The 15,740-nt window shown below is 37.8% G+C and overlaps 1 protein-coding gene across 3 annotated transcripts in view; it reads right to left on the bottom strand.

Annotated features, from left to right (window-relative positions):
- The window catches only part of DZIP1 (DAZ interacting zinc finger protein 1), a 40,502-nt gene that overhangs the window by 815 nt on the left and 23,947 nt on the right, over positions 1-15,740 (bottom strand). For 2 of the 3 annotated variants that reach the window (XM_032679632.1, XM_032679631.1), the window contains exons 13-20: positions 11,476-11,535; positions 8,370-8,515; positions 7,840-8,035; positions 5,188-5,317; positions 4,942-4,992; positions 3,900-4,102; positions 3,426-3,556; positions 252-423 (exon numbers count right to left, since the gene is read on the bottom strand). In XM_032679632.1, coding sequence (XP_032535523.1) covers positions 252-423; positions 3,426-3,556; positions 3,900-4,102; positions 4,942-4,992; positions 5,188-5,317; positions 7,840-8,035; positions 8,370-8,515; positions 11,476-11,535 — 1,089 coding nt within the window. The remainder of the gene's footprint in view (positions 1-251; positions 424-3,425; positions 3,557-3,899; positions 4,103-4,941; positions 4,993-5,187; positions 5,318-7,839; positions 8,036-8,369; positions 8,516-11,475; positions 11,536-15,740) is intronic. The other variant, XM_032679634.1, reaches the window with a different exon arrangement.

The following is a 15,740-nucleotide window of genomic DNA, read 5'->3' as shown; positions in this document are numbered from 1 at the left end:
TCTGATAATACTATATGCTTTAAAATCTCAAATTCAAGTTTCTTGGCATCTCCGTATATTCGTATGTGTGTGGTTTACATATAACTAAGTATCATAACTATATGACATTTAGATGTCATAAAACCAAGCACACAGTTTTTCTTGTTCATTTCTTACAAAACACCATCTACTGAATTACCATGTGTAATACACTGTACTTAAATTCTCCTCTAGGTGTGTCAATCACTTAAGGCTCAGTATGAATATGTTACCTTCCTCCTTTGGTACACTTTTCTTCGGAAGACCCCACGCATGTACCACTGATGCAGCACTGGGCTCATTTTTCTGAACTGTCAGTGCCTTCTGACCTCTATCATCTTTCATCAATAAAATGTCTTCCTCTATTGATGATATATCCCAATCATCTTCATCAGCTTCTGTGAACTAACAGGGAAAAGAAAAAACATGCCTTTTTCCTTTGTCTGTTCAACTTGTCCTGAGATCTTCCGTAAACTCAACAAGGTGAAAATGCTAAAGAAAATGTACTGGCACATGGCCTTTATGACATCTATCACAACAGCTTTAAAATCCACGTTGATTCAATTACCTAAATGATACTAATTCACTGTTACAGTTCCAAAGTTAGAACCGGTTTGTTTTTTTTAAAGTCAGGAACTGCAACACTAAAAGTTTTTCCAGTTTTATAGCTGGCAGAAACCTCTGTTTTCAGGTATTACATGCGTAACTTGAAAAAGGATTATCTTTTCTGGAATATTAGCTATTCCAATGGGATGAAAGTCCTTTAAGCATTAGAATGTATATTACTTATAGGATAATAAAGATACGACATGTTACCATGCAAGGTGGCATTTTATAAGCATTCTGTAGTCACGCCAGGAAAAAATATTGCAAAAAAGGCTGTTTCAATTTGAAACCAATTTATTTAAAGAGAAAATTAAATAATGAAAATTAAAAAAACACACAATCCTCAAATGTAAAATATACATTCCTCTGAAGACTCACTGTCAGCATGTACAAGCATATTTTAATTAAGTGGTGGATTTGCATAATGAGTTCAGAAAATGAGAGTCAGTCAAACAGATGAACTTGAAGGCAGTGAGTCCACGGTCCTTCTTACCTCATATGCCTGAGAACTAAGTATCTTCATTCAGATTTAGAAAGAAGAGCTACAGCATTTCCCTATCTGTCAATCAGATGTAGTTCAATGGATTTGAGCCATTATTAGAGAGCTTAACTGTGGAAAGTGAATAATGCTTTCTCACAAAGCTAAAACGAGTTCACTGGAATCTCCCAATGTTATAGAAAGGACACAGAAGGTGCTTCTATTGCACAGAAGGAAGGTTCAGATGCTATTAGAAAACAATGTAAGGTATGTACATGCTAGAGAAAAATCAACAAATATGAACGTGTCGTATGTCTCGAAAGAAGGGAAGAGACTGCAGTAATGCTTTATCTTGCAACATATTTCCATTTTAACATTGCAAACTGTTTTTCAAAAACTGACAGATCTGTTCAGTGTGCTGTATTATTAACATACCAAGATTCAACACTGTGCTGTTTCAAATAATCTGCATTTGGAGGGTGTGGTAATGGGAAAGTCAGAGTCACACATTGAAAAAAGCTGAACAAAGTTTCCTCAAACATTCACAAAGTACAAAACCCAGAGAAAAATGTCAACTTCAAATAGAATTCAGTTTTGATTGAGTGTAAATACAGCACCAATCAAAACTGCTAAGCAGTTTTATTAACTCAAGGAGTTATTCCATAGAAATACCATAATCCATATGATGTCTGGTACAAGTGAACTCAGGTAATACAGCTTCATGTAAGCACAAAATTAATTTTCTCTACAATGTTTCTGAATTAACTTCTGTGAAACATGACCTTTATAAAACATAAGATAATGGGATGCCTGACAAAGGTTTTATTGTATTGTGGGGTTTGAGAATGACCATTAGCAGCTGTAAGCATTTGAGCTATTAGTACTGAAGCTAATAAAGCATTCTGGATTTTCAGAGAGAACATCATTCCAATGGCTTCTTGTGCTTATGTCTTTTGGCACCTTTGAAAACCCCAGCTAAGATTTAAAGAATTGACTTGAACTATACATTACATTTAAACATATCAATATGGACATGAATATATGCCTGTTCATATATAATTACCAAAGAATACAAGATGGTGTGTTCTTCTGTAAAGATTCCAGAAACGAAGTAGCAATGCCTGCCCTAGGTCCATAAACTCATTTGAACTCATCATGTCCATACAGGAAAACACACCACTGTGTTAATACATCAGGGACACAATGTATTTTAAATGTATTACAGCAAAAATATTTTTCATAAAATCATGGAATGATTTGGGTTGGAAGGGACCTCAAAGATCACCAAGTCGAATGATGGGCAGGGAGACCTTCCACTAGACCAGGTTGCTCAAAGCCCCATCCAACCTGCTCTTGAACATTTCCAGGGATGGGGCATCCACAGCTTCTCTGGGGAACTTGTTCCAGTGTTTCATCACCCTCACAGTAAAGAATTTATTCCTAATACCTAATCTAAACCTACCCTTTTTTCATTACAGTGTAATTTTCTGTCCAGGAGGATCTGTTCTGTGATCTTTCTGAGCACAGAAATGAATCTGACTGGTCAATTGTTCCCAGGGTCCTCCTTTTTGCTCTTTTTAAAAATGGGTCTGACATTGTCCTTTTTTTCTGTCAGGGACTTCACCCAACTGCCATGACTTTTCAATCATCATAGAGAGTGGCCTGGTGACTACATCAGCCAATTTCCTTAGGACCCTGGGAAGCATCTCATCAAGTCCCATGGATTTATATAAGTTCAGTCTCCTCTGGTGGTCTCAAACCTATTTTCTATCACAATGGGAGGAACTTCATTCCCTGAGTCCTTACCTTGAGATTCAGGGGATTGATAGATGTGGGAAGAGAGCTTATCAAGGAAAACTACAACATCTTTAAAACATAGATTTTAAGGCTTATTTTGCTCTTGAAGCCCAAATTCCTTAACACAGTGGGCCACTGTTGACAGATCTTTAAAAACTGTAACATCCATCAAAACAACATACTAGGAAAGCAAGTAAAGAAGGTCTCCCTGTGCTGTTAGAGTAGAAGATAAGAGTGATACCAATTGCACCCAAACTTTAGGCTAGTTGTAGTAATTCAAACCAGTCATGGTATAAGCTAAATAAGTAGTGTGGATGAAGTCACTTGCCACAGATCCCTTGCTAGCACTTTCCTATATACCAGTGCAGATGTACCCAAAAAGACTACTTAGCTGTAATTCCAAAACTGTCTTTGAGAATTAAGTTCTTTGCTGCATCAAGATGATTTCAGCATGAAAAAAAAGAGTAACATATACATACATAGTTCAATTACTTAATGTAATAATAATTAATATTAAAAGTGATACCTTCGGTTCTTTCACTTCTTCTTTCTTAATAAATGCCTGTGCAACATTAATTCCTCCAGCTGGTTTGTTCTTATTTCCATGGTTAGAAAGACTCTCTCCAACTTGTTTGGTCAGTTTTTGAATAACTGTTTCTAAAGTTCAGAAAAAATTATATAGATGGTTTCCATTCACAAGGAAAGGACTTTACTGTACACCCTCCAGAAATCTTCCACAAAGTAAAAATAAGCAAAACAAGTCACTCTGAGACAGGGATTGTCTCTTTTTCTGCATTTATATAGGAGAGCATAATACACATCTCTAAGTCCTACATTAACAGAAACGCATTAGCAAAAACATGAAGTGTACACCTATATATACATACAATCGAGACTAGATAGTCTGCCTTCATTATGTTTTCTAATACAGAAATATTATCATGAAATGCAAAATCATGCACAGCTGTTACAATATCCATACACAAAAGTAGTGAAAAACCTTTTAAAGTTTTGGAAGGTGTTCCAGTTTCTCCAGTTTCATTTTTCTCCATCCCATCCATATCACTTTTGCCAGAAACCTTCTGAAAAGCATGGGCTTTGCTGCTTGTTGGCTTGGACTGCTTTTGCAACATTTTTGGTGATATGTAAGACTGTTTAATGTCATCTTCATCGGCTTCTTCCTCTGAACTGAATGGTGGTGTTCTAAGCAAAAACACATGCAACATGAGGACTTACTAGGTTTCAGTGACTGCACCACTACATACGTATTTACCTTCCTTGTATTTTCCTTTCCAATAACATGTGCATTATTTTTAATGCAAAAAAACCAAGAATCTCCCCTAAATTCTAACTACAAAAAAACCCACCCTATTTAAAAGAAATCACACTGCTAAGTAAATTCAGGAAGTTATCACAAAACCATCTCTCATACAGACACGACTCTTTCCATTTATGCAACCATCTTTACAAAACAAGAGACCAGTATATATAACAAATCTTGCCAGGCAAACACAAATAGGCCTTCATGGATCAGCAGGTAAAGCAAATTTCAGGGTCAAGGAATCTGCACCACAGAAAGTCTGTTCTGACATCAGTTAGATGAAAATAATATAGGAATTTTTCAGTGCAGGAAATTGCAAAGTAATGTATCCGATGTGAAAGAAATATGGAATATTGTGTTTAATTTTGGTTGTAGTATGAAAACATCAATAAACTGAAAAAATTAGCTTAACAAAGCTTCTAAATACCTTTAACTGGGTCGAAAAAGCAACTAAGAAAGAAACCAAAGGAAGTTTTTTTGATCTTACTGAGTGTCTCTTTCTCTGGATCACAACAAAGACCACAGTTGCTGAAAGGAAAACATGCTACCTTTCAGGGATTATAATAAAACATTCAAATGGAGTAATACTTTAAACCAAAATATGAAATATGCGGCCCAGAAAGTGTTCATGATTTAGCTTAATATTAGGTTTTGTGTGGCAAATGTGAATATTCAGTCATCAAAAAAGTCTTCTTCAAAAAAACAAGGGAACAAAACATACGTGATGCTAGATGTCTTTGTGGAAACTCCACTTCCAAGAATCTTCCTGGATCTAAAAGTAACAAGACAAGTTATTTCAAGACTGACAGTCAACTAAGCAAGCATAAAGTTTATACAGAAGTTATCTGAACTCTTTGCTCAATTCTTATAGCTGGGGAAACGTTCGCACCAGCCACAAAACCCCAAACCTATAGGACTGTTACCTAAGGTAACAGGACCTGAGTACTCTTAGAATGGCATCTCTTACTTTGGTGTAGATGTGTACTCAGTGATGACCGCTCTTTGTCCAGGTGTGCGGACAGCTGGTGAAGACCGTTTTACTGTTTTTTGTGGTGTGGCAGGTGAGGAAGTTCCCAATTGACTGAATTTCTGTTTATCTACAAGGAAAATTATCTATCTCATTCTTAGAAACAACGTCCAGTATCTTTTATATTTAATTTCTACAATTAAAGATGTCTGCTGCAGACTACAGTTTTACAAAAATAAAAAGAAAAAAAGTAATTCTCTTCTTCAAAGCAGTCCTGAGTTACCATATGCTGAGTTAAAGAGTGCAGCAATTTGGCAGAAAATAAACCCCCTTGCTCTCCAGCTGGTCCTCAGAGATCAGATGCCTCTTGGTAAGAATCACATGCACCAGGTGTTTTGACCTAGGAAATGAAGCTTGTGATTGCAGGTGTATTGTCAGTGCTATAAAACAGCAACTCTGCAGTTAATGTATATATATCACTGGCCATCCAAAGGAACTGCATATGTTGCATTTAATAAACTGTTCTATTCGTGAACTCAAATGGCTCTTTTGAATGTGACCAGCCCTATACTTAACAGATTGTTCCTGCACTCAGCCTCGGGCCTATAGTTACGCTTTTGCAACAAGATGATGCAGTAGCAGGTGCTGAAGACCCCACAGAGGTTATGTATGCACCAGAAAATCTGAGGAATAGGTTAATAGCCTTAGGCTTAAACATTCCTATACCCAAATGTCAATGGCCCGAAGGAGGTTAAGTTCCTCAGAGTCTGGTGGGTTAAAGGAACTGCTTCTGACACTCTGGAACAAAAACAGATCATGGACAGAATCTGTCTAGTGTGAAAGAATTACAATAGTTAATGGGAACTTTGGGATATTGGTGCAAACATATTCCTGTTTTTTTTATTATTGCCTGTCCCTTATACAATTTGCTCAAAAAGGGAGAATCATGGGAGTGGACTGAGCAACACATGAGGCTGTTCCAACAGCTCAGTCCTACACACCCCCGTGACCCTACTATAGCAGAATGGGGTTCTGTTGAGAACATGGTACTTACTGCAACCTGTTTCAAACTGGCCCTGACGAACCGAAGAGATTCAGCTTGACTACATTTAAAGAGACAGAAGAGAGATATTCTGAGTTTGAAAATGGACTTATTAGTTCAAGCAGTTAAATAAGTCGAGTCACTAATGGGTAACACGTCCGGACAAACCGTGATGAGACTTGTATTGTTTTCCCTTTCCAGGATGATACCGGGAATGATGCCAGCACACCTTCACTGAACATCACATCTAAGGACTGCTTATCCTTCTTGTAGGAGCAATTATTACCATCATGAATCAAATCTGGTCCACATATCAGCAAGCTTGACATGCAGGGTGGAGACCCTCACTTCTTTTATCTATGCTAATCAATATGGTAACTACAGTACATTCTGCACCACACATGCTTCTAACTTGTGAAATTTACTGTGGCAGCAAATATAAGGGAAGGAGATGAGGGCACTTTGCCCACTGAAATTAGAAAAGTAGCCTGAAATAAAGTCACTGAATTTGAAAGGGAATTTCAATTCTAGTGGCATCTAATCAATTTTACTTACGATCTCGTTAAGAAGACAGCCACAGCTTTTGTCTTAACAATAGATGATGCTTCAGTATATAGTATATATGAAATCATTGTATTAGGGTTAAATCACAACAGCACTGTAGTCTATGCATTGGAACACAGAGTAGGGGCCTGAGAGATCACAAATAAATGGCAAACCACTGATGTCAATGCGTGAGTTGTATGGAAATAACAAGGACTTACTTGTGAAAGTAACACCATCAAAGCCCAAGACATTGTCTTGACACAGAGCAGAATGTCTGTCATTTTGAGATACATCCCAATGATATTTCCAAGACAATAGCTGTATATATTGTGGGGGGAGAGGTACAAGCAATTGCCCTACAGAGACACACCAAAAATCATTATATACAGGTGTGACAGGGGCACCAAATTGAAGGCGTGAGTGTAGTCAAGTGGTGGATAATGTAGGAATGAGCCCTACAGCCATGAGATATATGATGAAGGGACTTGCATGAGATATGCCATGAGATGTGTGGCTAAGGGATTACCGTGGACATGATGGCATGCTGAGATGATAGCTTATCAGGCAGAGCTGGACGACCCTTAGTGCTGCAATCAGCCAGGTGGCAGAGGGATTGATGCTAAGGTGTCACAGTTGGGGCATCTGTGGTTGCAAGATGAGACCAGACTTACAGTGTGTGACTTACAGTGCACCACACTGTTGGTGCATCTGGGAACACAGCCAGACCTTAAGTGCTGAATTGGCTATAATCAGAAATTAAGCCCAGACATACCCAGTCCTTCTGATCTCTGAGGACCAGCTGGAAATCAAGGGGGCTTATTTTCTGCCAAACTGCTACACTCTTAACACACCACCATTTATCCTGCCAACACAGGAGCTAAGATATTTGCAGTTAAACACAATGTCAAGAACCCTTTAAAGAAAACAGTTTAGTTGGTCATAACTATATAGAATATTTATATGAAAAAGCAGGAAAACAGCTATACACAAATGTTGCTAAGTAAAAGCTTAAACAGCAGTTCTAAAATGTAAGATAATGAATAAAAACCAAAAAACATCGTAACCTTCCCAAGGAGACTGAAGACACAAAACAGGTCTATTAGAAGATGATGATTTCTCTTCAAGCCTAAAGCTAACTTGACGCTCAAGATGCTCTCGAATTCGGTGCATGGCAGGCTGTTGCTTCTCTTTGCATTCTCTAGCATATTCAATAGCACGCAACACTTTATTTAAGCGATCATTTGGTATGCCACGAACACCCTAAGGAAACAAATGGTACTGTAAACAGGGGCTATTATTTCTGGGATTTATATTCTACAACCATATACACTCTATTACACTTCAGATATGACAAAGCTTGTAGAAAAATCACAGAAGTTGTTAATGCTCTTCACAAGTGCAGCCATATCCTCTGCAGTTGTAATTTGATGGCCATCCTCTCAGGTTAGTGGTTAAGGAATTACACTTATATAAAACATGGAAATTTAGCTTTGGATTTTATAGGTTGAGGACTGTGATACAAGAATAAAAGAGAATAGGAAAAAAAAGTGGGACAAAGATTACCCTTCTTTTAAATAATTCAAAATGATCTTACTGCTTTAATTCCCAAGGATTCCAGCTTCTCCTCCAGGGCTTGCTCCAAAACAACTCGTAATTCTTTAGTTAAAGAAGGATCAGTCTTCAGAGCATTTATCAAATAGTAGTTACTTCTATGTGGTTTGCAATCACTTTTCTCAGTTTCTGAAACAAGAATGGAAGAGATGTTTAAGAGACGTTTGAAAAATCCACAGTACGTGACACAATTAAAAATTGCACTGAAGCATGCACTCTTTAGAAACACCATATGTGCACTTTTTATCTTCATGGAGTTGTATTTTTTTTAATATCTTGGGCTAGCTTCCAAAAGTCAGCTCACTTGCCATCTATACCTCAGCACCTTGTTCTCACCATTACCAGTATCTTTTATTGTTCTTCTTACAGAATCATTGTAAAGATATATACCTGAATATTTAGCAACAAAGATCTTTACTTTTAGCACTGTACTTGAAAACTTCTGATTAAGACTGTCGTCCAATAATTAAGTTCTCTAAAAGTGGTATTTCAAATAAAAGCTAGCAGCAATAAGAACAGGAATACAACAAACTTTTTCTCAAGAAAAGCTTTGAGCAACTTTATGTTCTCTGATAAAAATCACCTACTGAAATCAAGTATTTTTAAGGTTGTAACACTTGTAAAACTCTTGGTAAAGACAAAACCTTAGTCTGGGGCAGACCTTTTCACAGAAAATACATGATGGATAATAATCGAGGACCAAGTTCAGTGTCGTGTTTTCTTCCACGCAAGTCTCTGACATCATACATACTTAAAAGCAGACAAAGTTTCTCTCTCTTCCCCTTGCTTTAAGTGTCAATAATGACGTGAGCTCTTATGCAACAAATAAAGAATCATATAGACAGATTCTTCCACCTAAATTAAAGACTGACATTTAATTTAGGCCAAAGTATTACAGGGTCACACAGGGGAGTAAAGAAGCAAAACACACCCATTTGAAACCTGTCTATAAAAGTGTCTCTGGCAAAACAAAATTTTACTGAATGCCACTTAAATAAATGAAACAATCATCTGTGGAACCATGATGGCTGCTGCTGTCTGGCAAAGGGTATAAGCACCCCACGAAAGCGTGCCATAAACCACACTCCCAATTCCCCTGAAATAAAGGGTAAATCTTGGACAGGAGTTTGTCTCTTTCCAGTCTCTTTACCTTACAGGGTAGCAGAGTGATCTGCCAGCCAACAGCCAAGGACATAAATGAAGGAATAATTCCATATTGTGACTTTCAAATGTTTTATTTCAGAAAAAATGTGCCACTTTTCCTATTTTTAAACAATGAGAGCTTAAAAAGCAGTTCCATTTACTTTTTTTTTTTTTTTTAAAGGAAAGATAAGCACCCTGAAGAAGACACAAAAAAGCCTCAAGATACACAAATGATATTTAGGCAGTTTTGAGGAACTGGCTTCTGATGGATCCTGGAAAGAACTGTACGTTATGAAAACTGAAAGAGAGGCCAGCTACCATACTAATAGATCTGTGTCAAAGAGGACATAATCAGGCTGAAATCTCATCTGGTTAGGAACTGTGTGGACAACGCAGTCCCTGATAGAGATGAGATTAGAAGTGATTTGTCTGGAGAGCTGAGTCCCAGAAGAGGCTAACCACTGGTCTTGAGGAAACACAGGGCTATCAGACTATCCCCAGTCAGGACAAGATGCATTATGCAGTACAAAATCCTCCCAGAAAGCCATACATGAGACATTTTAAACTGGAAGGCTCCCAGGAGCCTTTTGAAAATCCCATCCCTTTCAGATGTTAATCCTTACAATAAAATAGACACATCTAAAATAATTTTTAAATTCCTAATTACTACATACTATTATGGGTAACAAGACTATCCAGCATTATCCTAATTAAGGACAATATTAATTCTTGCTAATTAACTCAAGCCAAATCTTCTTTGCCAGAGAAATTACTTAAGGAACTGTTTTCTTATTCGTTTTTGAACACCTAAATACTAGATTCAACAACTTTGAAGACAAGGGACCTTAAGTCTGGTCCATGTCTCAGCTCCTACATAATCCTAGAAAATAATGTCCTGAGTCAAGAGTTTTCACACTCCCCCTTACAAATGACTGTCATCAAAACCAAAAAAATCCTGGTCTATCTTTTCAGACTGCATTCTTTCTTTCTCTTTCCTGCACTGCAGGCCATGCCTTTAGGCACAGCAGAAGAATCAAAGACAATCCATCAAGAGAGAAGATGTCAAGCAAGAGAAATAGCAGAAAGCACGGCAAAAATGTAAGTAGTCTTTATTTCAGGTTGTTCAGAGCCACTGGATTTTCCCTGGGGAAACCTCTCTATGCACAGATCTATTCAAGCAACAATCTTGTTTTCAAAACAGCATTGTTCCTTCAAAATTTAAGCTCACTGGCTGTAAGGTTCAAGATTGATTTTGATTTTTGCACACAGAATAGGATTTTATGTTATTCGGCTATTTGGTGTTTCACATAAAGTACTGTTAGCTGCCTTCAAAAGAATACCATGCAGGATGAACCAGTGCTTTCTGTTCTGTCGTTGTAAATGGGGCCTTCTCCAAGTTCTCCTCAGATGAGGAAGAACAGCTGCGAGTGCTGGGCTATGTAATTTCATCACAACCCTGGCTGAAGCTGTGGCTGCTTATGAGTAGGTGCAACTTAGATTACTTGGAAAAGTATCTGTGGTACATTTATGAAAGCTGGCAGCTTCAACCTCCACCACCAACTTCCTTTTACCTGAACTCTTTATCCTCTTATGCCGAGTTTAAAAAGGAAGTGAGCACACATGGCAATAGTGTCATCACCAAACATTTCCTAGTGAGAGGCTATTCCCCATCAAACATTTTTGCTCTGCTTAGTTGAAGTGCCTTTAGACATATGGAATGTGCCTGCTCTAAAGAAGTTAGCCAGATTTTCATAAAAACATTGAACTTGGATAAGGATTGTAATATTTATGAGCACCAACAGCAAACAGGAGACTGACACAAACAATGTTCCCACCCAAATCACTCAAACATATTGAAATACAATGAAAAATACTGTAGATATCAAATGATATTTTTTATTTCAAGAAACACATGCCACTATATTTTGAGCTGAATCAATCATTACCTTTTTCCTCTTCTGAAAGCTCCTCTATGGGTTCCAGCATATGCACCAAGTGTGCCTGCTCTAATAACAAGGAAGAACAGGAACACCAGACAAAAACGACAGAAGAAGGTCAAGGTCTGGAGTGGGAAAGTCAGGCAAAAACTTTCTTGATTGCTGACAACCTGCTTAACAATCACAAACCCAATGCAACGTGACTCTTCGCTGCCTTGGGGGTACATTTTTGCAGAGGAGACCCTAATACAGCAGTTGTCCAAACACAGGTGTATCGTGTCATCTCAGATGTATCAGAGCTTTACACCATTGGTGCAGTGACTGATACATCACAAAACCATAGAAAAACCCATACCTGTCTGGAATGGCACCCAGAGGCCAGGTGGGATATTTTTAGACATCTACAATGACAGGGCCACCCAGGATTACATAAATCAATATTGTTGTTCATTTCTCATAAGAAAGAATTTTTTTTAATTTATTTTAAAACATTGTATGTAATTTGATACTAGAAGTTTAAAAAAGATAAGTGAAATGGACACAGAAATCCTCAAAAATATATGGAAAAACATATTAGCTCATTATTCCAGAGAAATATAAAGTACTGTCTTGTCCATATGTGCAAGACAGAGATTTTTTTAATATATATATATGATGATTTGCAGTAAAACCAATTTAAAAAAATCTTCAATTACTCCAATTTAGTAAGATTCAGTAGTATTACATGCTTTAAAGAAATCTTGAAATGTCCTCTGCTGAAAACAGCTTCCTAAACACACTGAAATTATCATTCTATGGGCTGTCAGGTAAAATTTGCTTTACAAAAATGAAGTTTATTACAGTTTATTTACAACTTTATAAACTTCAGATATAAGACATTTGAAAATTATTATATGTAGACCAATAAATATTCGGGCTTTTAAAATGTTAATATTCACTTTCTATAAATTAATTTATATCGACAGAAACTAGAACTTGAATGTCTTCTAGGGTTTACAATAAAAACAGATACGCAAACTGTACTTTCAGCATTCAACTACAGACATTATAGGAGAAAACAATTTATTATTCAATATTTTGAGCCAACATGCATTTGCCCCATCTTTCACAAGAAACCTCTTGCACTATAAATCATAGTTATGCTGTATGGGTAGAAGGGGAGGGAGGAAGTGATGTTGCAGTGAAGATGCTCTTCAGCACTTCTTGTACAATCAGGTACAAACATGGATGTACTGCAATAGGTAATCACAATGAAACGACGAGCACTTGGAGCTAAGTGACACTCACTGCCACATCTCCAATGTTTGCCATGTAAAGGCGACTAAAACTGGTGGTATAAATTCTTGGGTATGGTAAGCACTCTCTCCACGCTTTCCATACCTGTGGTGATATTCAGCCTCTCACCTGCTTTTCCAAGCCAGTTATCAAACTCCCACAGAACTTAAACTAAACAAGAAGTTCTAAGGAAATGCTTCTTATATCATCACAAGATGTTAACAAGACGCAAATACCAATATATATTAGGGAAACACTTAAAAGCAAAACTCTGAGAGACAAATAGGCTTTGGGAGTCTTTCAGTCTCTAAGGCTGTAAAATATACCAGTGACCAGAGCATTCCTGGGCACTGGAACATGATCTTCCACACTACTGCTCCTGGCACTGCTGCCCTGCACCAACTAAGATTCTCCAAAACAACATTCAGACACAGTTTGGGATCATTTCCAACAGCTTTAAGTGCATCTGCTTTGGAAGACAAAGCCTGAAGTACAGATGAAATGTTCTGGGGGGATTTAATTTAGCTGCATGGGCACCAAGGCCTCTGAGTTTCTTGGCTGGACCTACCAGTCAATAAGACAGTTGCTGTGTAATCGGATTTAATCTATACTTGTTTTACCTTTACTTTACTCAAATGAAATCTACTTAAAGGGGCTGACTCATCTCCACACGAGGCCTTGCCAAGTAACTTAATGTAACAGGAAAAGCCCAGTGCCCAGAACTCAGACCTGAAAAGAGTCTACTGATCTGGCATAAAGGTACACACTTTTCTTTCTCAGTGTATCAGAAACAAAAGAAATTAAAAATCAGTATAAGAACAGTTACAAGAGCAAACCCAAAATACGTTACTGTTACGTGTATTGTTGTTCATTGCATGATAACAGAGGAGATCAAAGGCTAAGACATGAGGGAGTGGAATGTCTGAAAACATCAACTTCCCTGACATAAGCAGGCCTTTTCTTTCTCTTTACTAAGAAATATTTATTAAACATCATGTTGGAATCAAATGTGAGAAAAAGCAGCTTGGTTCACCGTTACTCTGGTTTATAGACAGGTGTGGAGATGACCGCCCTAAGGAGCCTTCTCCTTATTTTACCAGAGATGTGCTTCTTCTAGCCATCTGATCAGAACTGTCAGCTCTTAGTGCACATCCTTGAAATCAGCAGCATCCAAATATTACCAAGCTTATTTTTAGGAATCACTGAAGTCTGACTACTCAACTAGACTTCAAATCTGTACAAAGCTGTTTTTGCAAACTTCAAACTGAAACACTGTTGATGCAGACTACAGTCCTAAATACTCAGAATTATTTTAACTTCCTCTAATTCATCTGACTTTTTTGCCCAAAATCTCACCAAGCCCCAATCCAATGTTAGCCCTAAGCAAGTAATCACTACAGCTTCTGATTTAAGCAGAGCCAGTTGCCTTCCTGTCAATTATCAGCCCTAAACCTAGTTCACCTAACCCTACCATTTACTCTACATCAACAACCTCACTGTCAGACCTCACTGGCCAGGATCTAACTCCTGGCTTTCATCCAAGCCTGAGTGTTGAACCTAGACTGCTTAACTTCCTTTTGGACTCACACCTAGAAATAAATTACTTTCTCCTAGTCCCTTCTCAATTCCTCACTCCAGCTGAACACCCAAACTGTCCTTGCCTTACTGAAAGTGGATCCCAGGAGGTTGAAGCCAGGCAGGAGGCATGTTACCTGGTTTGGACTACAGAGCTACTGGTAGAACTGGGGATTACATCAGTCTTGCAGTTCAAATGCAACCTTATTTATACTTTGTTCACTGACACAATTTGAATCCTGTCTCTCATCTCCACCCGTTCTTGGCTATAAAATAAATTTAAACTTTATATTTAAAACCTATTCTTGTCAGGCTCTGCCACTGCTATCTGGCTTAATTGATCCTTCTTAACTTGACCATGTCTGTCTAAGACTAATGCTAACCCTAACCCAAGCTCAGTGGCAAAAACTTGGTTCAGCAACAACCAGATATCTCTGAGTGATAAAACCCTTTTGCAGATCCTGACATAAATAAACTTATTCTGCTGGGATCGACCTGCAAACCTAATTCATCTGGTCCTCCCCAACAGTCCCACACCTGACCCTAACCAAAGACCATTACTGCTAAACCCTATACCCGGCTCAGTGGCAAACTCTAAACACATCCTCTCTGTATGTCATCAGCCAGACCAAGTCCCAAATCAAACCCTACCTTTATCCTCAGAAGAACAATTCCTGTCAGCCTCCGGCTTGAACCTAACTCAAAGCCAGCTTCCAACACCAGTCTTAGTGCCGGCTGGCCACACTCATCTCACTGGCCTGAATCCAGCCATATTAATACTAGTCATCATTAAGGCCAGCAGCCTTAAGATGAACTCCACAATGATGTGTCTGTCGTCCCACGTCTCCCAGACCATCTCTTCTGCCAGTATATGTGTGGAGACAAAGATGAGATGTATCAAAACAATAGGATGCCTTCATTTCTTCAGTGGCTAACTGCACTACTGAAAAATTATGTGCCCAAGGTACCTTGAAAAATAATTAAATAGCTGTCTTAAAGAATATTTGAAGACAATTTCTATGCATGTAGAATAGGAAAATATATTCAACAATAATGAAGAATTCAGGTTGTGTATATTTCATGCATATCATACATTATGCATCTGTTCTTATCTACTAGTTTAAAAAAACCCCAATATTCTGGCACTACTATTGGAAAAGCAGTCTTCTGGCCAACATTTAAAGGAGAAATCCCATCTATTTATGCTGACATATGAAATGCTGAAGAACTTATAGTCTCAACAGAAGTATTACAATTATCTATGGTGTAGTGTCATCTACAGTAAGCACTTTGCACTTGCAATATGAAATCCCTGGATATAATGTAAAATTTGTTATAAATTACTTCTCTTTTTAAAGATGTAAGGAATGTAAGCCATGGCTATACTCATTGTATACTCCTTTAATTTATACTCAAATTTCGCA

The sequence above is a fragment of the Chiroxiphia lanceolata genome, chromosome 2 (genome assembly GCF_009829145.1).
Source record: "Chiroxiphia lanceolata isolate bChiLan1 chromosome 2, bChiLan1.pri, whole genome shotgun sequence".
Lineage (NCBI taxonomy): Eukaryota > Metazoa > Chordata > Aves > Passeriformes > Pipridae > Chiroxiphia > Chiroxiphia lanceolata.
This window is presented reverse-complemented; position numbering and strand designations above follow the sequence as displayed.